This window comes from Crocodylus siamensis, chromosome 4, assembly GCF_052110815.1.
Source record: "Crocodylus siamensis isolate JL-2025a chromosome 4, ASM5211081v1, whole genome shotgun sequence".
NCBI classification, from domain to species: Eukaryota; Metazoa; Chordata; order Crocodylia; family Crocodylidae; genus Crocodylus; species Crocodylus siamensis.
The window spans coordinates 89,750,681-89,776,669 of NC_143398.1; the positions used below are offsets into that span (position 1 = coordinate 89,750,681).

The 25,989-nt window shown below is 39.9% G+C and overlaps 1 protein-coding gene across 1 annotated transcript in view; it reads right to left on the reverse strand.

Moving 5' to 3' along the window:
* The window catches only part of SLC17A8 (solute carrier family 17 member 8), a 38,513-nt gene extending 13,995 nt beyond the window's left edge, over positions 1 to 24,518 (reverse strand). The window contains exons 1-5 of the mRNA XM_090041056.1: positions 24,382 to 24,518; positions 13,200 to 13,452; positions 7,850 to 7,968; positions 3,255 to 3,369; positions 2,624 to 2,711 (exon numbers count right to left, since the gene is read on the reverse strand). Coding sequence (XP_089897182.1) covers positions 2,624 to 2,711; positions 3,255 to 3,369; positions 7,850 to 7,968; positions 13,200 to 13,452; positions 24,382 to 24,482 — 676 coding nt within the window. The 5' untranslated portion in view covers positions 24,483 to 24,518. The remainder of the gene's footprint in view (positions 1 to 2,623; positions 2,712 to 3,254; positions 3,370 to 7,849; positions 7,969 to 13,199; positions 13,453 to 24,381) is intronic.
* Positions 24,519 to 25,989: the final 1,471 nt, after the last annotated feature.

Consider the following 25,989-nt stretch of genomic DNA (forward strand, 5'->3'; position numbering starts at 1 on the left):
AGCCACTCTGACATTGGTCCATGTGTAGTTACTCTTTGCTTGTGGTTATTCAACCAATTATATATCCTTCTAACATGAATTCCATTTTGCCCACATTTCCATTCACTTATGAGAAAGTCACATGGGACTGTATCAAAAGCCTTGCTTAAGTTTAATTATATTATGCCCACATTCACCTCAGCCGTAAAATTAGTTACCTTATCAAAAAAGGGGGTGAGAGAGGCAGAGAATTAAGTTGGTTTGGCATAATTTATTCTTAACAAATCCATGATAACTCCTAGTGATCATCCCTTTGTCCTAAAGATGTTTACAAATTGACCATTTTATAAATTTGCTTTAGTTATTTCCCAGGTATTGAAATCAGGGTGACCAGCCTACAATTCCCCAAGATACAATTCCACTTTTTCCTGCTTAATAAACATAGGTAGCATGTTAGCATGTCCCTGAGGACCACTGACATTAGCAACGTGAACAAGCATCTAGAATAAATGGTCAATTTTCAACATGGCCAAAGCAACACAAGTACAATGTGCATAGGCTCCAGAATAGGAGTGGTGTGCTGCATATTTGTTAGTGGCCTGGCAAAAGACATGAGCATGTAAGTATAAGAATAAGGAAGCTCCCTTGAGATACTATCGAGAACTCAAGTAGAGTTTGGTGTCACAAATGAGAAAGATTGCTAATGAATTATTCCAAGAGGTAAGCAGATTCAGTTGTTCACTGTTCATTTGGCACTAGTTCCTATTACTTTGTTAATAAAATAACCAAAGTAGGAGTTATTATCAGACACACCAAGAGCATGTTGCTCCAACCCTCCTTGGAATAATTTATTAGCAAAGTCTTATCTGACATTACTCAACCCAGAGTTTTGTGACTAGGTGACATGTTTCTCACTTACTTCTGAAGAAATAACTAAACAAAATGCAAAAAACATGATCAGAGACATCTGGAATGTATTTGGAATTGTGGTTTTCTAAATTTTCCAGTCATATTTATTTACTTTTCCAAAATAAAATGGGGTGATCCACAACATTCAAAGGGGACAGTGGCCTGCTAGACTTGGTCAGCCCCTTCCTGGAGGATAGGAGAAAAGAAGGAATTCTTCTTGTCTAGTAAGGAGTGAAGTTGGAGCACTCAGCCTGCTGTCCATTATGCTAAAACGTTATGAGATGGTGTCCATCCAGTCATGACTTCAAAGAGCCCCAGGGAGATTCATGGAAATTTAACCTCCTCTCATAATTCTACTAGACTCTTCCTGTGGCAGCCTTCTGCAATTTCCCACAAATTATTTCTCCAAGGAGGTATTCTGGGAACAGTGGGATGGGTACCAAAAGGATAGCGCAGTTACAACAAGCTAGTAAGGTACAGGCATGAACACCTTGTAAAGCAAACTGAAGCAGCATGGGTGATGGGAAAAACTCAAGTAATTTCCAGTTCAATCAGCACTGGCTTAGTCCCAGCAAAAGCATTGTAATCCCCTCAAAATAAAACATATGATTAGCTGAGTTGATTCAACACAGTAAAAGGAACATTTACCAAATGAGTAAAATGAGAAAAACTGATATTTTTATCTAAGATCTGTTTAAACCACCTTCAGTTTGTTGTTTCTTTTTTTGTATGTACATATTTTTAGACACGTTTGCACCAAAAAATAAGACATTCTGATTAGAATACAGAATGGTGTAGCTGAAGTGGGAAAATGGTCTGAAATTAATGAAATTAAATTCAAAGTCCTGCACTCAGAATTCAACGATTAAATGCACAAATACAAATTAGGGAAGGCTGCAATCCTGCAGATAAAGGACCTGAGAGTTATAATGGACAACAAGCTGTATATGAGAGTCAGCCATATGTTATTGTTGCAAAAAAGCCAATAGCATACTGAGCTGTATTAGGAGGAGAGCCTCTTGCAAGTCAAGAGAAGGCATTCTTTTACTCTTCAGCACTGTTAAGATCTCACTTGGAAAACTGTGTCCAGTTTTAGTCACTATTTTTCGAAAGCTATGCAGACAAACTAGAAAGAGTCCAGTGGAAAGCAACAAAAATTATTATAGGTCTGGCAACATACTTACAAAGAAAGGCTGAAAGAACTCAAATTATTTAGTCTGGAGAAGAGAAGATTGTGGGGGGACTAAGAACTACCTTCATCCACCTGAGGGGTAGTTAGAAATAGGATGGAGATAGACTATGCCCAGTGGACACAGGGGACAGTACAAAAAATAACCATCTTAAACTGTAACAAGGGAAAGTTAGGCTGGATATTAGAAAAAAAACTTTCTAAGTATAAGGATGGCTAAGCAGTGACACAGACTACTTAAGTTGTGGACTCTCCACCATTGGGAAATGGATCGGATGCTTTATATAGAGATGCAGAGGAGGTTGGACTAGATAACCTCCTGAGGTTCCTTCCAGCTCCATTTTTCTATGATTCTATGACACACTCACTTTCAGAGTTTCCTCACCTCCCAACTCAATTTCATGTCAATACTTAGGAGGTTTACATTTCACTTTCAAGTTACGTATTTTTAATAAAATGGTAATAAATAGAATAAAAAATTTCTAACACAAAATACAAATGAAGTGCAAACACAGGGTTAGAAAATCTAGATATCAGTAGACTTACCACAAAATGATGTGGTCGCAAGCCTGCTTCTCTCCAGTGGAGGGGCCCATTTACTCCACATCCCATGGCATGCTGGGTAGGTCACACCCTAGCAGATATTTCACATACACATCACAGGATGTTATTTTATTTCACTTTTACTATAGACAGAGGCTGTTAATTTCAAACAGTTTAATTACTTGTCAACATTGGAAGGAGGTGTGGAAAGAGTTGAGAAACGTGAGGAGCTTTGCTGGTTTTGTACAATGACTGTGAAGTTTTTTGAAGCAGCACAGAAGTGATAGGTGCCCTGGTGAAAATGTTATTTGCTGTTCAGGGTGTACAGTGAATGATATAATTAAATGCAATAGATGTACTTTCATTTACATAAACCTGGCGTTTTTATTTTATATCTAAGACTAACTGAAACATGTAAATCAGCATAATTCAAAAATCCTCATCCTAAAAGCATAACAAATATTCCAACAACAGCCATTTCCTAACAAAAATATTCATTATATACTACTTCTGCATGAAAAATAATTAAATGTGGATTATTTAGAAAACCTGAATTAATCATTTGCTGACATTACAAAAATGAACTTTCAAAAACTAATGACTATTATCAGCCCCAAATGCTAGGTGCACCTACCTCGACAAGACCTTGTAAAATTCTTACAAACATAACACAGCCATAATGAACTCTTGCTGCAGAAGGGATGAACATATTCAGTGTAGATGTTAGGAAAATAGCTGCTCCAAATACCCTGTGGGAAAAAGCAACATGAATGTGGATATAATTATTGTTCACCTGACCAAGGGGACACTGGAATAATGTCATGCTATATTTGAAAAGGAGTCTTTGCACTGAGCCAAATTCAGTCCTGACTATGAAGGCAACAGTTACAACAGTCAGGTTGATTCCAACCCTAAGTTAGGTCCCCTAATGCATACAACTATTCTTCTCTGCATAGAACAGGAGTTTCACATACACTTTTAAAATGGTACAAAAGAAGACTATTGTTTTTACTTCTACATCAGCATTTCTCAAACTGGAGTCCTCAGACCAAATGCTAGAGGTTTGTCATGAAAGAGATGGTTACACAGGGCATGATTTAAGAAATCTTCCTTATCCAAGAGAGAGCTTAAATATATGCTTACATCTTATTGAAATCAAGATTTTAGCATGTGTTTAATGTTAAGTATTTGTTTAAGTGCTTTCCTAAAGCAAGAATAATGTTGGCTGTTTTGATTTCTAGATGCTAACTTGCTTTAGAAAACAGTTTAAATTGTATTCATTTCCTAATGTGATTTTTCTGTATAAGCAATTGCTACAAGTGAGAGTGTCTACAAATATGAGCAATATTCTTGAGTAGTCAACATTAATAGTTTCATAGTTGTTAGGGGCTGGATGGGACTTTACAGGTCATTGGGTCCACATGGGCAGGAAAGACTGCTGGGATCAAATGACCCCAGCAAGATGGGTGTCAAGGCATTTTTTGAAGAAGAGTTCAAGGATAATCGAATCCAGCATTCACCCAAGTCTGACTGTGAGTTCTTCCAAGCAGGGGCCTGATCTTTTCTTTCTGAGTTGAAGAAAAGAGCAGTGCACATTTACTGCACCATATACATAATAAATGACAGTAACAATAGACATGGAAAATAATGTATCTTGAACTGAACCACGAGACCATCATTTCCTACTTGGAACAAACTGAATGTTTGCCAATCTCCAGTGCCATGGTACATTTAAAGTTACAGTACCTAGTTGTCCATTTGAAAACCCAAGTTGTAGGCAGGCATAGAATTGAAGTACTTGGTCCCAGTGCTATATAGCACATACATCTATGGCTTTGGTCAAGAGATCTCCTGGAGACTTTCACCAATTGCAAATGTTAGAGCAGCCTTCAGGTTATGTTAACTTGATCTAAGACACAGGGTAGCAGAGACTCAGCCAAAGACTAAAGGAGCCCTGCTTTGAATGCCCCAAATTTCTATTTATGACGATGCCAGAAATGTTGCTACCCATTATCTAACAGCCATCTTGCCCCTACTGCAAATTTGATAGAAGCCTAACCATTCTAATTGGCTTGAGTATATGATTGACTTCTTGTCTGAAAAAGATACATGAGAGTCTTTCTCTAATTGAAAGGTTTGGGGCTTTTATTTCCCCTATAGATTTTCACCTGAAATTGTCATTTTGAGCACCTTGTCCTCCCTAAAGTTTTTCTGCCAGATACTTCAACAGGTCTTGATATACATAACTAGTTATTGACCACCTCTTAACAAACATTTAAAATGTTGAAATCAGTTTTCATTTCTTGGGCTATTATTACATACTTTACTTTCTTTTTACAAGGATTTTGGTACTTTTACATTACAGTCTCCCTCTAGTAATTTCATTCCCAGGTCAAAATATGAATCTCGGCTTTTTGAAGCCTGAAATAATATATTTATTATTACTATTACTAATAATTATTACTATTATAGTAGTGTCTGCAACCCCATTCAAGGACTAAGGTCTGCGTTATGCTAAATTCTATACAAACATCAAAAAAGAAGAGAGCCCCCCAATCCAGACTGGTGTAAAATGTGTTATAGAAGGGCTCAATGGATCAACACAGCAGACATGAGCTGGGGTTAGATGGAAAGGGTGAAAATAACAGTGAATTGAGCAGAGTTAAAAGGAAAAGTGCTCTAATAATTGAAGTGCCAAAAAAGAAAGGAGATGAATTATCATGCAAGGATCTTTAGGAACGAATCTCATTCAGGAGAAATATTTTGCCATTTAATTTAATTTTCCATTATCATCACTTCTTGCCATCGAGGCATATATTATGCATTTTAGGGAATAATGTAGGCAGCACATTGTATTATGTAAAGATACAGATAAAAACAAGAAAAGTAATTATCCATAAATGGCAAAAAGCCAGATCTTTGTTACATGCATGATTAATAACAGAATTTGCATTCCATATTACTTTATTTCATTCAGTTTCTTTGTATGCCAAAGACACCATTTAAGAGCGACTGAAATGGAATTAACCAGTGTTTTGCTACTATTTATGAGAACAAGTACTGTATCAAAAACCAGCAAGCATTCTGCCAGCAGTTCACTATGTGTTATGTAAAAGTAATTGGTCTCTGCCAGGGCTAAAAATAGTAATATTCTTTTAATTCATTCATGTATTCTTTTCTCATCATCATTCTGATCCCTGGCAAATTGTCACTGTGAAATCAGAACAGAGTTCTTAAATGATGGACTCCATTGACCAATGGTGTCCTATTCCTGAAAGCTAATATCAGGATATGCTTCACATTCTGGGTCTCTTTATTACCATATGACAATGAACAAATTAAAAAGGTACCCTAGTGCAGTCCAACACATTTAATAGAGAATGGTAAATTAAGGGTACAATGTCATTAAATAGTTTATGAATATTCTGAGTGAATAGTGATCTTTGTAAATGTGGGTTAATGCAGTATTTTGCAAGTTAAAAATGGGAAATGTGTGGTTTTGAATAGTTTTGATGCAAATCCAGGGTACATTCAAGGTTTTCAGCTGTTTTGATGTGCATTTGAACCTGAAATTATTATTATAAATTATCTGAGTACCTAAAAGATCTTAGACAGACAAGGTTATTTGAGTAAATGTACTCTCTTTTGTTAGACCAACTGAATTTTTCCAACTATTCAGTTGATCTAATAAAAGATATCACATTTACACAAATAACCTTGTTTGTCTATATCCTCAGACCAACATGGCTACAACCAACAGCTCCACAATATAAAGAGTCTTAGGTATCTCATGCTGCGAGACAGCCTCTTCTTCAATGAGCTTGCCATCTAAACAGATAAGATCAGCAAAGGACAGGAGTTAGGAAATATCATCTCCACTTTACAGAAGGAGCACAAGGAGATCAAGTGACTTATCCAAGTGAGAAAGAGAATAGGTAAAGGAGCCAAAAAATAGAACCCCGTATGTCTTGAGTCCCAGATCAGAGTCTTAACAAGCTCATCTTATGACTTCTAAAAGAGAAAATGAGGGTAGAAGATGAGTTCACGTAGACTGACATTGTAAAATATGGTTGCATAAAAATTGCATATCTTTACACACAAACTCTAATGTTACTACTGTAAATAGAAATACCCTTTTAACTGGGTTTTCAAGAACCTACATTTTCTCAGAATATCCAGAATTCTAAACCCACTTCTGATAGTCATTCTGTTTGATGACTCTGAGGGCCCTTCTATAAGTTACATTTATACTGCAATTAATGTGTTAATGGTGGCAAAAATGGCAAAGGTGTAATGTGTACACCCTTTAGAAGGTACTATAAAATTGCAAACCAGCCATACAAATGTTCTACACATAATATTGAGTATGTTTCCAGGTAATTTGTATGGCACCATAAATTGTACATGTGGCATGTCTGGGGCTGCCCCAGGCCTGGGGCCAACAATAAGCTTATTGTCATCCCTGGCTGTACAGGGTCACACTAGGACACAGGGCTGCAGCCACCCAGCTTTCAGCTTGCCTGTGCAGGGAAAGCCCAGGATAATAATCCACTGCACTTGCACTTGCAAGTAGAAAGAACATGATTGGGATCCAATTCCTGATCTTAAAATCATACCTTCTGTCATGCCGGCAAGTTGGAATTGCAGTTGTTGGGATTGGAGCTCAGATCCCATGGTGCTTTTAAATGAGCATGTACCAGGAGTATGAAAGTCATATGACCACAGAAATGTTATGCTTTGTGCATCAATAGCACAGTATATACCTAGAAAACCAATTCACTAATGTAATACAGTTAGATCACAATTACATTTGATTGTGGTTGTTTACAAAAAAAATAAATGAAAGAGGAGCAAAGAATTAATTTCACAAAGTAGTAAAACAAAACACCATGAAATGCAATGTTTAAAACATCATTTAAAATCTGGGGAACATTGTTATATTTGAATTCATTTTTCTGAAAATATATCCCACAACTTAGTAACGGAATACAGGCTCCAATGCAAAGTTAGCACGATAAATAAGCATTATTAATTAATATTAGGGACTAACCATAGCTAGGTACTTAGAACATGATTCAGACTGGTCTTGGAGATGTCTAAATGGGACGTAGGCAGTTATAAGCACTTAGATCAGCAAAAGCAATGCAGTTTGACCCCATCCCAGCAGCCATTAAACAGCAAAAAAGCAATCATACTAATTGTTTGATTTGTCTCATTATTTTATCTTACCGGTTAGCAGCTAATTTGTTTGAGATGAATCCTCCTGGAATTTGTGTTACAATATAACCCCAGAAAAATGAGCCATGTATAAGTCCTACTGTCTCCGGATCCCAGTTGAATTGAGCTTTCTGTGAATTAAACAGCATTTTTACTCTAAGGAGAATATAAACCTTATTGATTCCAAACTAAAGTGTGCTTGGAAGCTGTTCAAAGGTCATCAGTTGATCCGTATCATCCATCATATTGGGGATGCTCTACACTGAAAGCATACAGATCATTTCCCATCCAGTCACATAAGGTATAACAGATAGGTCATTGAATAGTTCCTTGATGCCTATTTGAGATAATGTCTTTAGCAGCTGATTTTTATCCTTAAACTCAGCCAGAATAAAGCCAAGGACAGATCTTTCTCATTTAAGTCTTTGGATAAAACTTTAACCCAATATTAATTTGAAGGGTCTGTTGCCAACTGCTTCTCCAGTATAATGCAACTCCCATTTGCAACTCTCTTTTCATTCATAATCTTAACATGAATAGGGACTGATCACTTTCATCTGGTACATTTAATTTCCCTGACAATTATCTAGTCTGCCCTTTTATCACTTCCTTTAATGTGGTTTCTGTTTCTTTTTCTTTTTGTTTTTCTTTTCTTTTTTGTTTTTGGCTGTTTGGTCCTCTTAATCTAATTACAATATTTTCACTATCAAATCCTGAGATATCTATCATAGCCACCTGCAGTTAGTGGTACTGGGGGATAGGGCTGCAACATCTGAAGATGAGCTGCTGTAGTGACTACTATGGAAAAAAGGAGCCTGGAAACAAACCTAGATAAAATATTTAGCTAGCTACTGTTATCCTAGATTAAGCTTGATAATGCTTATATTAGCAGTAGGTTAGCACACGAGCACAATCAACGTGGGTGAGCAATGGCACTCAAATATCTGAAGAACACACAGACCAAAGACTGAACAATGTGTATAGGAATACTAAAGTGGAAAGGCCTTCCCAGGCCATCAAGTCCAGTCTTTTGCATACTAAGGTAACCATTTGTCCAGAGTCCACAAAATCATCCTCTGTGAGTACTCACACCCTAAAGCGATAAAGCACCATATAAAAAAAATCCAATAACATTTCTCTGGTAAGGCAGGAGAGACAAGGGTACTGCTAATGCCATGCCACTCCAATAGTAGGGAATATGAGCTAAAATATGCTCAGGTTATTCTCAAAAAAGGATGGGAAAGAAAAAAAAATTCCAATAGTCCTTATCGCTCTGAGGTGAGGGGAGATTCCTTCCTGACCTCAAATATGTCAACTGGTTTGACTCTGAGTGCAGAAACCAGACCTTCCAGCCAGACACTCAAGAGTTTGAAGTGCTGACAGGAGCACCAGCCAGCCAAACTCTCACCTCTACGTTCTAGCACATGCCAGTCAAACTCTCATCTCTACCTTCCACTAACATCCAATGCTTTGTGAGGGTAAAAGGGAAAATCCAGAAACCAAAGAAAGTGTGCATGAGGACAAAATGTAATTGGATATCTGCCTCCCTTTGATATTAGTGAACGTGAAATATATTTCGGTCTGTCTCAGTTCTCCCTGAAGAAGGATGTTGTCATCCTTTGTAAACATGTACCTCCATGGCATCCTTTGTTCAGAACACCTATTTTTGGACATGGGCAAAGTGTGATATTTCATTTCATGAACATCCTCATCATATGGAAGTGTTGAGGAAGGACTGATAGCCTTGAAATGGATCTTGAGAGAATAGCACCAATACGATTTAGATTCTGAATAGTTCTCACTGAAACACTATTAAATGAAAATATGGAAACCAGAGACAGTCTTTAGCACTGAGTTTAAGGTTCATTTATGCCTCATTCTTTGTTACAGAAGCAGGCTCAAAATTTGCTTGGCAGATTTAAAAAACAAAAAACAAAATTCAAAACAGTTTCTCATTGATCTGAAAAAGAACAGACAGCTTTAATTAAACAGCCATTCTTACAAAGGGTTTGAAAGATCTGTTTTCCTCAGTGACATAAAACTCAAATGAAGTGGCCTACTCCGTTTCTGTCTTAAACCATGAAGTTAAAGTTGTAGAACATGCCTGATTTTCTACTAGTGGTTTCTAATTTAATCCTAAAATAATGATGGATCCTGACTGCATAAATACCCAGCCAATTCCTCAGTGTTTGGGAAACCTAAGAGAAGTAGCCCAGCCAGGAAAAAGGAACAGTTTGTGTCCAAAGCACATTAAATCTAGGCTTGTAAGCAGAGCCAGATCTATCTCAACCTGCCTTTTCACAGCTGGGATCACCCTTAACTGCACGGGAAATTAGTTTTTCCTGCCTAGTCCTGCTGCACCAAGAGAAGCAGCACAAGACAGATGTGTCTAAGATCAAGAATTAGAACAAGCACAGAGACAGCAAATAGATTTAGTCATAATTTGTGAACGTAGAACTGGCTCAAGGATGGCTAATGATTGCAGATGAGAAAGCAGAAGGTTTTCCATCCACTTTTGGTGTGGATAGGGATCTTCTGGCTTTCACAGATTCTGACTGGAAACAAATTGTTTGACAACTCAGAGGGAAGGAAGAATAAAGGAGGAGAAACCATGGCTCAAATGTGAGAGGAAGGAAAAAGGTTTAATTCCCATTCTTAGACATAAAGAATAATCTTTTTGACTTTATCTCTCTATGGGTTAAAGAGTCCTTGTGATCCCAGTTGGAGCTCATTAACACATTCTTATCTTTGAAAACATTATGAAGAGTTTTTGAAACTTCCAAAAAAGATGGGGGAGAGTAGGAGAAAAAACCTGTTTAAAAAGACTGTGAATACTTATACTGCTTTTTCTTTCAGATCTAACAGCAGGAAATTGCATACTTCTTAGCAGCTTACACAAGTTTTACATCATGTGTAGACAACAGCAGAGCCAAGATTCTCCATAGGTAGCCAGGTCTAATGGTAATAATGGAAACTTCTATTTCTCTAGTGCCTTTTATCCAAGGATCTCAAGGCATATTAAAAAGTATCAATTACAGCTCAATTCTCCTGTGATGTGAGGTATTTTCCCTGTTTTAGAAAATCAACCAAAAGGTACAAAAAAGGTAAGAGACTTGCTCAGGTTTACACAGGCAGTCAGCAATAAAGCCAAGAATGGAGGCCAGCATTCTTAGGGCCAGAGTTTTAGAAATATTTGGTGCCTAAATACTTAGTGGGATATTTAAAGCACATTGGTGCCTAATCCTAGCTGAAATGAATGCAGGTTAGATGCTTATACAATGGCACTGGGTGCCTAATAGGGCTGTGTGAAGCTTCAGTCCCTGATTTGATTCAGCAGAGATTTGGCCCGATTCAGTGACCAAATCTCTGAATCTGAATCAAATCAGAGGACCCTTTTATCTCTTCAAATCGAATCAGAACCCTCTGAATCAATTCGGAGAGATTCAGCAATTCCACCACAAAGACGGTTTTAAATGTTTTTTCTACATATCTCTAAGTGGCAGGGGCTCATGAATGCTGTGATGCTGGGGTGGATGGAGTGTCCCACAGAAGCATGGTGGGGCCCCCAAGCACACATCAGCAGACCCAGAAGTGGACCAGAAGCATTTCTGTTCCACTTCCAGGTCCACCAGGAAGCGTGCAGATGGCCCCCTCCGACAACCCTCTGGTTCAGTGACTGCTGCCTCCTGAGTCTGGGGGGAACACCCAGGGTCCCCCTGTGGCCAATTGCCAAGCTGGAGGAGTGTGAAGGGGGCCCTTATGCGCTCCCCAGCAGACACTGGTCCACTTCTGGGTTCACCACCGAGCACATGGGACCCCTGCCCCGCATCCTGTGGGATGCTCCATCCACCCCAGCATCGCAGTGATCATAAGCCATGCCAGCTACCTCAAGGCACGTAGAAAAAACATTTCAAGCTGTGTCTATGTCCAAATCACTGATTCTCTGAATCAGCATTGAATCTTCAGATTCAAATTCAGCCAAATCAAATCAGGGACAGTGATCCAAATCAATTAAATGAATCACTGTCCCCTATTCGGGTTGAATCTAAATCAAATAGCGCCCACTTTGCACACCCCTAGTGACTAATACTTGAGAAATGCTTCTGAATGCATTTAACTAAAAGCATATCATGATCTATGACTGAACAAATAATTAAACAGTAAAATATCTAAGTTCAGAGACAAAAGCAAACATTTCTAGCCAAAACCCCAAATGTCTCTGACATGAGAAGTATACAGATCCCGAAACAGCAATTTCTTGGCTTAATCTAATGTAAAATTAAGCAGTTTAGAAATCAAAATGAGCCTGCCATACTGGCAACAGAGGCAACATGGACCACAGCAGTGCAGCCCTGCCTGTAACATTTTATGATGTGAACCAGGGAGATAGGCTGGGAGGCAACCTTCATGAGAGTCAAAAGAAGTTGAAATTGTTCAACCACCTTTTGGACTAGGGTTTTTTGTACGGGTGCAAAGTATTAAGCATGATCATCTTGTACTTAAGATGTCAGACTAAAGCTCATAAGACCCAAGTTCAGTTTGTGGTTCTGCCAAAAGCTACCTGAGCGAGTCACATGGGGTGCTAATACAAATGACACTTTGTCGCATGATCAGCCACTGAAAGTGCTCGACAGCCATGCCCTTGCAGAAGTTCATAGCTGCAGAGTGCTTTAAAAGGGCCCAATCCCACAATAATATGAACCTTCATTATATGAGGGTTCAGATGAAGACGCTCCAAAGTGGACTGCCTTCATTCACTTATGTCAGCATGCTCCAGGGGCAGGGCAGTACAGCCCCGCTCCTGGTGCTGTTTTCAGAATGGGGAGGGTGAGAGGAGAGAAAAGTGGAGGAAGCTTGTTCTGGGGGTTTCCCAGCCAGCACTGAAGGGTGGGGTGGGTGGGTTGGAGCCCTCCCACCTCAGGGGAGCTCCAATGCCCCATCCCACCCTCCAGCACCAGCTGGCCAACGAGCCGCCTCCACTCCCTTTCCTCCCTCCTATTCTGAAGACAGTGCCCAGGCTAAGGGGGGGAGGAGCAGGGCTAAGGGAGAGTGGCTTCAGACTCACATCTTCTCTAAATTGCAGATCAATCCCCTAATCCCCAGCATGGAACAGCAAACATCTGTTGGGTCTGGGAGATCACTATAACTCATGGCATTTCCTGTGAAGCACTGTGAGTTACAGTGGCGAACCACACTTCTGTCTACACCCTTGGTTTGTATAAAGTGATCATGTGTGTAAAGTGAGGCTATTAATACTCTTTCCTACTACACAGAGTTACTAATAGCAGAACTGTTTGTTAGGTACTTTAATACTATGATTAAGGGAACGAACAGGGACATAGACATACAAATGCCTCCTTACCTGTAGCTCTGGTTTTCCATCAATATAAACTGTATTGTTGTTAACCATTTCCACTATGGCAACACCCAGATTACACCTAATGCCAAAAGAAATACAGAAGCCCAGGCCACTCATTATGGCGATGATATAGCGCTTGGGCAGTCCACAGCAGTAGCAGCCAAGCAGGGGAGATTTGTGAGTGGTTGCTTGCACGGGCCTTCCTTCTTCAGTTAGCTCAATGTGGTCTTCCTCTGCATTGGTGCCATCAAGCTTCCTAAAAATGCAAGATGGTAAAAAAAAGGAATGAAAATAAATGAAGGATTCCATCTATAAATTTGCTGACATGGGCATGGCAGCAACACAGTCCTCACAACCCCATGGCTGTGTCCTTTTTCTCTCTTAGTATAGAGTATTGCATTAAAAAAAATCAGTGGCACTTTTAAAGAGATGAATCTTCCAACACTACTTGAGATTTTTGAGCGTGCAAACTTCCATGTTTACAGGTCTGAATCAGATAGCTGGACATCTGATTGGCTGGCTGCTCATACCAGGGATGCTTGTGGGAAAGAAAGCTGTATTGAATTCATTAGAAATTATAAATACCACCACCAATCAGCGGGGAAAAAATGCATTGGGGTAATAAGCAGGGCTTATTTTTTCTTTCTGGAGGAGTAGTACATTTCTGAAAAATGGCCTTTTGCTTGTCCCAAAACTTGTGAATTTGTGTCTAATCCATCAGTTTCAGCTAGGACAAAAATATTTAGAGGTAAATTGCAGATACAAGAGGGATCAACCCTTTATATCTCAACATCTCAGGGGGTTATAATACTTAGCTAGGGTGTGGGAGACTCAGGTACAAATGCCTCCACTACCTGAAATGATTTAAACCATAAGTACACAGGACTACCATTTACTGGATATGACAATAGATCCATCTTGCCCAGTATCCCATGTCACACAGTGGCAGAGAGTGGATGCTGAAAGGGAAGGTAAATGGGGTACAACCAGGCTTTTTTCCACTGTTCCTCTCTCACTTGTAGCCCCCAGAATTTAAGACCTAGCAAGTTCTGATTCAGAGGCCATGCCCCTAACTCCCATGCTCAATAACTACCAATGCACCTTTCTTCCAAGAATTTGTCCAATACTTTTTCTGAATCTGGTTAAACCACGTATGGACAATTATTTTGGCTGGAGTACCACTTCAGGAGTTTTTGTAAGCTATCGCAGGGTGGGTCAGCACCCCCCAGCCCACCAACAGCTAACCAAAACTCCCTAAGGGGCCCTCTGTGCACTGGGAGGAGGCCACAGGCAGGTGAGAAGTGGCATCTAGTAGTGGGATAGGCAGGTGAGTGTCAGGGCCAGGGCTAGAAACAGGATTATGAGGTAGTGACAGCGTGGGTGCAGGGCCCAGGGCAGAGCTATGATCCCCTCCCCACATATCCCTGAAATGGGTGCCAGCTCCATAGGCAGTGGTAGGGTGTACAGGGAGTGGATCACAGCTCTGCTCTGTGCTGTGCTTCATGCTGTCACAGCCCAGTGATCCCAGGGCCTCCGTGGAGACTGGCTGAGACCTGTACAGGCATGGCACCCAGCCAGGCAGATGGGATAGGGCCATGGGCAAGTGGGGAGCCATGTCTAGAGGCAGGACAGGCAGATGGGGCTGGGCATTGGGTTGGTGAGAGTATGGGGTCTGGGCAGACCCATACTTGCACCCCACACACTCTCACCCCATACTCACCCCACACACCGTTGCCCACAGAACAGTTGCCCATCACAGGGATGTGTGGGGAGCAGATCATGCCTCTGCCCTTGGCCCCACACTGTCACTGCCCTATGATCCCAAACCCAATCCCCAGTCCTGCCCACCTGTCCCACTCTACTCGGCCATGCACCACGCTTACACAGGTCCCAGCTGTTCGCCATGGAGACCCTGCCTGCTTCCTTGGTCCAGCACCCCCAGCAGTCAATGTGGGGCAGACGGGTCAGGGTGCCTGGGCAGCACGTTGGGTCCAGCAGCAGCAGCCGGGAGGAGCCATTGCTGGAGCTCCTGGGAAATGGAGTCCAACCACTGTGTCACCCCAGCCCTGCTGCACACGTGAGAGCAGCAGGATTGGCCCCCCACACCATGGCCCGGGTTACCCCCACACACACACCTAGGGCAGGCAGTACCAAGGGACTTACTGCGGGCTAGACAAAATGCTTTGGCATAAAAAATCCAGCCCACAAGCCATATTTTGCCCACCCCTGGGTTAAACAGTTAGCTTCCACAACATCTTGTGGCAATCTACACTTTAATTACACACTGGCCATGTCTAAACAAGATGCAGACTGTACAGTAGCTCATTACTACTGTGCAGTAGCATCATGTGGCATGAAGCATGATGTGATGCTACTGCTCAGTATTAACAAGCTACTGTGCAATCAGCATCACCTAAAAGCCGTTCAGCGACACTAATGTGCAGTAACTCCAGTTACTGTGCAGTCACTCAGTACTTGTTTATACAAGTAATGAATGTGCAGCCAACATCTTGGATAGATATGGCCACTATGCAAAAGAACTTCTTTTTGTTAGTTTTAAGCTTACTCTCTACTAGTTCCATTTTAGGACCCCTAGATCCCATATTGTGAGATAGCAAATAATAAACCCTACTTACTTTCTCTTCACCATTTAGTATTTTGTAAACCCTTGTCATGTCCCCTGTCAAACATCACTTTTCTAAATTGAATTGGCTTAGCTCCTTTAATATCTCCTCATATGGAAGCCCCTCCATACCACTAATCATCCTTGTTGCCCTTTTCTGTGCCTTTTCCAGTTCATCTGTATCTTCTTCTATATCCTTTTTGAGGTGTGTGGACCAGAACTGGACACAATATTCAAGATGTGGATGCACGATGGCTTTATACAGAGGCAGAATGATGCTTTCATTTTATCATTTTTTACAATTCCATTCTTAATAATCCCCAACATTTTGTTTGCCTTTTTTAGAGTTGTTGAGCATTGAGGTGGTGCTTTTAGCTATCTGTGCACAATGATTCCCTAATCCTTTTCCTGTGCAGTAGCAGCTAATGTAGAGCCCATCATAGTGTAGGTATAGCTTGGGTTACTTTGGCCACGTGCATCACTTTACATTTACCTACAATGAATATCATTTGGCAATTTAGTCACCCATTTAGTCAATAGTGCCAGATCCTTCTGCAGTTATTCACAATTGACTGTGGTCTTTACCTCTTCGAATAATTTTGTGTCATCTGCAAATTTGGCCACCACACTACTCACCTCTTTTTCCAGATGACTTATGAATATTTTAAACAGCACTGATCACAACACAGGTTTCTGGGGGATCCTGCTGTTTACTTCTTTCCATCCTAAAAGTTAACCATTTATTCTCACTCTTTGTTTTCCATCTTTAAGCCAATTTTTAATCCACGAGTGGATGTTCCCTGTAATCCCCTGACTACCTAACTTCCTTAAGACATATCTTTCCTATTTTCTAACTGACTGTTTTAGCCACTAGCATATAATCTATTCCAGGGGTGACCAAACCACAGCATGCTACAGGTGGCAAAAGCAGCTGCTGTGTGTGGTATGCGTGTCCCAGACATTCAGTAAAAAGAGGCACCACATACTACTAGGAGCAGCATGTACTACTAGGAGCCAGGTTAATCCTTCCCTGGCCCTGAAGCCACCACTAAATTCAGGGCTTTGGATCCTTGCTTTGGGACTGCAGCAGTTGAGGTCCAGATAAGGGTTAACCTCACTCTCGGCAGTAATGCTCTTGTAGCATCATCCTGCCTTCACTCTTCTCCATGTGGCCAGAGATTTGAGCCCCTCTGCCTCCCTTTGAAGTGACTCAAGGCACAAACTCTATCAGGTGCATCTCTGGGAGGAAGAGGCAAATCTGAGTAGCACTTGGTGGGGGGACAATTTATGACACGCATACCAAAAAGTTGGCCACCACTGGTCTAGTCACCCCTCCTCTGGGTGGTGTTCTACTCTGTACAAATACAAGTATTCATTTATGTAGAAACCATGAGAATAAGGATGACGCCCCAGCATGGAAGTTTAGATACTCATCTGGATCCCAGTCCTTGCTCAAGTGAGCATTTATATATACAAAGCAGAGATTTCAAGCAGCCTACCCCTAAAACACTCCGTAGTTTTGAAATTAAGGCACTGTTCTGAGAAGTACGGGGGAAAATCCAACACCTCTCACCCACCTCTTGTTACACTACTTGTCATAGTCTTTATTTTAACAAGGAGTATTTCTGATAGGACTGATAGTGTCAGATTAGACTGAATTTGAAGCAGTAACATAACTAAGGGGAAGAGAGGAACCAGGGCAGCAGGATGGGCTCTTACTGGAGCTGCTGTTCAGCTGCCCCATGCACTGCTATTGCCCATGGTGAGGAACTCCCCTGATACACCTCTGACTTGAAGAGCAGCTGAGTATCTCCCTTGTTATGCATTGTTTTAAAATGGTGAATTTGGACATTAGGCTTCAATCCACCAAAATGCAGCACAGACTTAACTTTTGTACATAGGATAAACCCACCGAAGTCAATGAGACTACATAAATTTAAACATAGGATTAAGCCCATCACTGAATCAAAATGTTAGTCCACTGCTACAGTACAAAGCCTTTGTTTATATTATTTGTTACCCGAAAATCTGCTCTGAAGAAATGGAGTCAGAAGAGAATGCCTTTGTTCCTGTTATTGTGAGTAACATGAAATTATGAGCTGAACTACTGATGCTAAGAGAACTGAGCTGCTTTACAAAGACATGACATGGTTTAATTAACTCTTTCTGATAAAGAATTTATTCATACTTTCTCTCAGGACTCTGGCCTGAAGCATAGCTGTAGTATATTACTGTTCTATGTTACCTTTTTAATATCTACTATTGTAGGTGTCCTTTAATTTAAAACAGTGAAAGATGAGAAATTATTTCAGTCATGAGTCATCTTACGTCAAAGAGATGTCGGTGGCAGTACTTAAGACATGACTAGACTACAGCACTCATTAGCCTTTTGGGCAGCATCCAGACAAGAACAGATGTTTGTCTCCCCGGGGACAGGTAGCAGCAGCACACTTTGTACCACTGCTACTTGTCCCCGGAGAACGCCTGTGCCACACACACCCTGGCACACAGGGAGTTACCCTGAGTGGGGTAGGGGAGGCTGAGGCCAGAAACTGTGCTGGCCCAAGAAACCCTACCTGGGGTCCTGAGGGTGCCCCAGGACACCAGCCACAGCAGCAGTTGAAGCATAGCTCTGGCAGGCCAGGCTCTGGTTTTGGGTGGCATGCTGCTGCCATGTGCGCCACCCTGCTTTTTTTTTTTTTTGGCATGGGTTTTTTTGACCCCGGGATTTCCCAGTGTCAAAAACAGCACCCCCGTTGCAAGGTAGCAGCATAGGGAATGCCTGTATGTGCAGTATATGGTGCCACAGACCCATCTGCTTTCATCTGGATGGGCCTTAGGGACCATCAGAACAGAATTAGCCACAGTCCAAGTGACCACTGCAATTAGGAAGTAAAATTAATGTCTGGCACAAAGTGTGCTGATGGAAATCCAGAACAAAGGAGGCAACTCACATGTAACAGCAGTTTGCTACATTTATTTGAGCATTCTAGTTTCTCTTCACAAGTAAATGAACTTTCTTGCCAGAGGTTTGAGGGTTTTTTCATAATGATTTGTTCATTCCTTCCATGTCCATCATAATCCTGGTGTCAGTAGTGCTAGAGTAATTGCAGATTATGGGGAATTGGATGTACACCCCAGTTAGTATACTTCCTCCAGGAGTCCCATAGAGGGAGACTAGGTGATTTGTTCAAGGGCACACAGGGTAAGGGTGATAGGGCAAGGCAGAGCATTGAACTCAAGTCTCCAAGGTTCAACTGGGTGATCTTTTCTCCCTGGATTCACACAGATACAAAAGTTGGATTCTTTTTTTTTTTTTTTAATACAGTCAAGTTTACTAACCAAAGCCAATGAAGCACTTAAATATTTGATATTTAAAATTATCAGTAAGAAAATAACATTATCACTTATGAAAACAGTACTTTAAAGAAAAGAGCTGCTCCTTTAAATCCCTGCCTCCTTTAAGGAGTTTACTCAGCATTAACTACCAGCTGCTTTTCACTGGAACTTCCATAGTGTCCGGCAGCTGTGTGGATGGCAAAGCAGCCGTTCCAGAGACACTACTAGTTCTTGGGAGAAATTCCTCTTCCCTTTGAGCCTTGAGTTCTGGTAAACCTTTGACAGCACAGCAGCTGTAGGAGCAATAGCTGACTCCTTTGATTCCCATGTAGAAATCAAATACAGAGAAATGTCGCCAGGGCATGTGCCTGCATGCTGTCCCTGGCTGATCTGTTTAAAACAGTGACTCCCCACCAGGGTGTCACAACACACCAGGGTACCATGAGATCCTTGCACAGGTGCCACAGCATGCCACACAATATTAGCATTTTTAAGTGTGCTAGTGCCTACACATGATTCACAAGATAAACCCAGAGATTTCAAATAGGAATTCATAGTGTCAGAAACATGCTGACTTGTGGTCTCTCTCAGTTGGCTGCAACAAAAGAATTGCTCTATTATTTTCCTGTAGGAAAAAAAATGAGTGGAAGCTTAAAAGCTGACATTATCTGAGGGGTGTCTTGAGTATAATGAAGTTGAGAACCACTGGATTAAAAGCGTACTGAGGTGCCTGGTGAGAGCAGTAGTATTTTGAGGGTAAACTTATAAAAGAAGTTAACATATTGTTCCCAATCTGCAGCTAGTGCTCTAAACTGAAGATTGTGCAAATCTGTAATATAGAAATAATGGATTTAAGAGTTTCTTATGGAATTTCCTCTACCCTTTCAAATACAAAATTTGTTCCAGAATCGGGAAGTAACCAGCATTTGCATTTAAAAATGTAATGGCTAAATCATACATTCTATTTCCCATCTAAAATAAAAAGCCCCAATATAAAACAAAAGAAAAGCCCCAATTCCATGCTTGCACTTAATTACAGGAAAGATAACATGGTGTATAGTCCATCAGAACATTGATATGACATATTGATGTTGCTTTATTGAGGTTTTCTTTATCTCTCTACCACAAGAAATGAGGTATGTATATAGTGTTACTGGAGATATTGGAATTTGCATCCAATTAAGATTGGAGCAGAATTTTAGCTATGAAATATTATGTGGATCTAAGATATATTAAAAAGACAGCATTTTCCTGGACATTTCCTTCCTTTTAAGGATTTGTGTGGGTGGATTTTATGGTTAAGTCATTAATTTTAACATTTTTTTTTCTTGTGGGAGAATTTGATACAAATTGAAATTGATCATCTGGCCCCACTGTCCAACCTGAATGAGATACCAAGATGCCAAAAGCAAAGAACATAGAAAGTGAAAAGATAAAATAGATTTTAATTCATAAGCATAGCTTTGATGTTGAAGTAGTGATTAATAGGTGAAAGTAAATAATTTCATTATCCTCCTTTAATATATTCTAAGAAGTTATTTACTTATTCAGTCAATTATTTTCAAGAACTGTTCTTTGATTCATTTCTGCATCTCGATTTTTCTGAAGGAGGTAGGATTTTAATTAATTGCATCATTTTCAATCATCTGGTGAAAATTAGACTGTGCCAAGGTAAAATATCTGTTCATTCTTACACATTTTCAGTTAATTGGCAATACAGAGACATGAAAACATTCTCTCATCACACATCTCAAAATTAAAAATGAAATAGGAAGACTAGAACTTGTGCTCAAGTCCTTGATTCTGTCAAGGAACTGCTTTGCTATTTATTTCAACAACTAAGACAATGTGAGCCAAAAATAAATTGGGCTCTAGGAAGATGTAGGACAGGTATACAGAACACCTGTACAGCATCCTAGCCACATTTACAGACCACACATGCTTATGTATCGAAGCGGAGGCAAGGAGTTTTTTTTCTTTTCAGGCAGGTTATTTTTTTCTTTTGCTGGCATGTGACGGAAAATACAAAGCACCCATCTTCAGGTCAAGACCCAACAAAGCAAGATAAAAACCCCTTGCTTTTTTGTGTATTTCTGGGACTATCACGGTAACAATAAAACTCCAAATCCTCTTATGAGTCTAAAACATTTTTGAAGCTTGCTTCAGAAGTGCTGTTTGTGTTCTGCCTACTTTAATATGAACAAAGTGTTGTAGATGGTGTTGTACCTCTGCTTTTCCTGTGCATGGTCATTCCATAGATCTGTTAATTTGTCTCTTAGACTAAACATGCCCCTCCTTCCTTTTTAATATATAAATTGCTTCTCAAAGATTTTATTTTTCTAAACATTTGGACATAAAATGTGCATGCAAATATCTCCAGAAGTCATGGTTTCCCTTACTTATTAGCTCTCTTTTGTTTGGCCTCTTCTAAATTCAGACACAAGAATAAAACTTTTTAAAACTTTAATTACAAATAGAAAAATAACTCTCACATAAGTGCTCTTTCATCTTGCTTTACTGATTGATTTTGGTATAGAAACTAAGAAGGTTATTTTGTTTTTGTTTTTTTGTAAATTGCATAAGAGTAAAGTAGAAATAAAACCATTCCGAACTGCATAGCTTCTATAATGATGGACAAATAAGAACTCAATTGCAAATTAAATTAAATTAGAAATTAAGCTAGATAGAGTTGCCTTTCAGAATAACTTTGATATGAGAGTAGGGAGCCCAGCAACACAAGACAGTGACCCATAATGTTCAAATCTCTCATCCACAGTTTTAATACTGCTAACCATACTAAAAACATTCTACAGTTTCAACATAGAAAGCATTAACATATTTACTGTAATATTCAAATACTGGTTATCCTAATTAACCCCTAAGTTATCCAAAAGTGGATATCTCTTTTGAGCTTGTTTCCTGTCTGGGGATTTCCTGGGTTACAGACATTGCTAGGTGCTTCTGGCATAGATGCACTTGTACCCAATTCTACCAGAAACAGGTAAAACTTCTATAAAAACAAGATGTGCTGGTGAATCTTTCTTCAGTTTCAAACAAGAGTAAAATGCACTGGTGCAGTTTGCGGTTGTAGATTATAGTACTTTTTTTTTTTTGCCTGCACTACAAATTTATAGGGCTGTAGCTGAACCTGCAACTGGCCACAGGTAGCTGAAACCCTTAGAGCAAACCAGGCAAGAGATTTCACTTTATTGTATAAGGACAACTACCTGCACTGAAATGCTTCTATCTGCAGAGTTTTGAGGTTTTTCAGAAGAAAAAGTCTTTTTACTCTGAAAGTGCTAAAGCCTGCCAATTCCCTGTCCCAATACTCACTCATTCAAACTTGGAATCAGCTGAATGAATTTCAGGTGTCCAATGACATTTGCCTATTGAAGAATACACTGTATAATGCAGTTTAAACTAGTTCTGTATTGGGACAGATGTAGCTCATTCAAAAACATCTAGCAAAGTTATTTTAACTGATAAGATTAAATCAAGAATCTGAAGCAATATAATCAGTCATCCATCAAACCCTGGGAAATGAGCCCAATTCTGTCCTGTTTTACAACCTGCTGAAGTCAATAGAGCTGGATAAGGAACAAAAATCAGGGCTGAATGTGGCATTACTACATTAAAACTAAAAGTCTGTGGTTTTGGTTTGTGTTCAAGTGCTGGAGAATGAACCTCAAACGAAAAAAAAAATCTATATGTTTCAATAACTAACTGAAACCTTTCAAACCTATCCAAATTAGTTTAGGTTGTAAGGACTCCCAAGAATAAGGTTTTACTCATTAAATTTTAAATGCTACTTGGTTTATAAATACAGGAAGAATAGATTTTCATTGCGTTTCACTACTTCCTCCTCTTCCCATGATTATTAAAACTAGCATGGGCAGAGGCCCATATCCATTTAAAAAGAAAAGGTTTAATAAAACTTTCTGATTTACATAAATTTTAATTTGGTTCAGTATGTTATAAGCAAAAAGTTCAGCTCAGTCCTCAGTGAATTAGTTCCCTCCGTCCTCAGTATTGTGCATCAAGATGAGGGTGACAAAGAATTGAAAGCTCCATAGGTTTTCCATGAGGCAACCAAATTCACTGCCTACAGGCCACAGGGATATGCCACATGATATGCCACATGACTGCTAAAATAGAAAGTCTCAGTATCTCTGTTCATAAGGACATGAACAAGCTTGGTTTAAAAAATACCCTAAATGGAGTAATGTTAGAACTGAAAGTGGACTAAAGTAAAACTGACATTCCCAAATGAAAATCAAAAGTAGTACATAATGTATCTGCAACTAGGAAAGTAGAATGGATTGTGATCTTGCCTGATGTTTTAATAAGGTTCATAACATGAAGCATGTGAGAAGCACCACTGAAGGTACTGCCACTTGCTCATAAAATATACATAAATAAATAAAGTCAATAGGGCTACCAGTAAGTTTAGTGTTCAGCACCTGTGTAAAGGACTGCAGAATCAGGGCCTTTTATGATAAAATTATACTTCAATGTCATACATTTCTCCTTTACTTAATCAACTGAATCTGTTGGGAGAAGGCAGGGGTGCATGTGTGCATGTGTGCGTCTTTTTTTAATTGAAAAATAAAAATAGTTTTATTTTAAACCTCCAAAATAAGATGACAAGGTTGGATTTTATTTTCTGCTGCAAACATTCACCTACTTTGCCTTTTCCTTGTGCAAAATTGCTAACTTTTTCCTCTTGGTAGAACACATGCAACCAATTTTATGAATTGTTTTAGGCATTTAAAAAATTTACTCTAAGTGATTTAGGAGCCTAGATTTAATATTAAAAATTATTTAGGTGGTTAGGAGTCTAAATCCTTTTGAATATCATCACTTATGCAAGCTATAAGTACAAATCATCACTTCCACTAGGTATTAAAATTGTTTTTAAAACTATAGCACTTTTTCATGCACTGCATACCATTAGACTAATATTTCATACTTTATTTTCACCTTTCTTGTTAATATAACATGGCTTAGAGTTGCTGTAATGTTACTACTTTCACATGCAAAGTTTTGCGATGAGGTGCAATCTATTTTACAATATACACGTAGCTATTTTTTCTGCAACTCTAATGCCTGTTGTTTTGTTAACATATTTTTTACTCATTGCCTTTTCTCTTAAAGAATATAAACTTAAGATTTTTTTAACTGGAAAAAAAAGGATCTTTCTTGGAATTTTCTATCAGGTTTTACCTTTGCAAATTCCCCAGAGAGTTGCTAACAGTGTTCTTCACCTCTTCTTTCCCTGGTTTGAAAAATCTCTCTCTCAGTGAATTAAACCCCTGAAAAGGCATCTTGTCTTTCTTCTTTAAGAAATCCTTTTGATTAATAGTCACTCACAAATGCTGTCATATTTGCTCATTTCAGACTTGGGAGTCTTTGTTGTTCACCTTCCGATCTCTGGGAAAACAACCAGTTGCTCTGGAAAGGATCACAGAAAAAGAAGAAAAACATCAACACTGATCCTACAAGAAAGTCAGTAAGAACTCCAGTGCAAAATCTAAGAGCACAATTGCTGCAGCAATACTGTGTTTCTCTTCAGGGGCAGGCACCTTGAAAGGAGGTGGCTAGTCCAAACGCTGCAGCTGGAGGAACTGGGAATGCTGAGGTTGGTATCACTGGACCTAGTGCTGCTGTTTGCACCTCCACCCAACCTCAGACTAACTTGCACAGGCTCATCCTCCCTCCCTTCTGCTGCATCTCTCATGTTGAGATCTTATGCAAGGTGATGCTATAGTAACGGACACAATACCTGTCCTCAAGCCACTCAAGTTTATTAATAGGATCTCATTCAAGGCAAGGGCCAGAAGTTTATTAAACATTTACAAGTTCTTTCTTATGCAGGCTGGGAATTGCAGGCTACAGTTCCCACTTGCTACTTATCCCCCTGCACATATGAGCCCCCTAACTGATAGCACCTGCCCAATCTGCCTCAAAAATTTCTTCTTAAGCCATGTAATTTATAATTGATACCACTGGTGCCTCAGGCAAACAGATGCAGAAGAGTTCTAAATGTGCTGCTATTTGAATGGGCAATAAAAGTTTGGCTGTATATTGCGGTGATGCATTGTAATTTTAAAATGCAAAATGGGTGAGAGATGAATCCTTTCACTCAACTCAACTTCGCTATGACAACATGGCTCTTTTAGTGCTGAGTTCAGCCATGCAATCAAAGCTCTTGCAAGAGTGCAACAGTCCAACAAACCCAGGAAGTTTGTACACTATTGCCATAAGGCCAGTCTGAAATGTGGCAGTTGTATTTTTCACAACACTTGTGTTATCAAGGCTTTGGTTTTGAAAGCAATACAAACCATACCTCCATTTTAGGCTGGTGTTGGTTACCCTGCTCTGCTTTCCCAAGTGGGACAAGTGGAAATCCACAAATGTTTTGAGATTTCAAATCATAAGTAATAGCAAAAGGGGTGGGTTTTTACTCTCTAGGTTTCTTTTGTACCTTGGGATAGAAAGGTACAAACAAATGTTCAGCTCTTGGCTCTGCCAACAACCTTCTATGCGACCTTGAGAGAGTTTCTCCCCTTTCCCTGTACCTGTTTTGTCCATAAAGTCTGTACAGCAGGGGTGGGCAAAATACGGCCCACCAGGCCATTCTATCCAGCCGACAGGGACCCTAAAAGAAATGTTTGAAAATTAATAATTATCTGTCCCTGACTCTTGTCCAAAATGACAGGAGTCGGGGCAGTAGGACCCAGGGGAAGCCCTAGCAGGGGCTTCTGGTCTGGGACTGTGGGGCTGTTTGTGGCTGCACCAGCATGGGGGAATTCAGGTAAGAAGGGTGGGGTG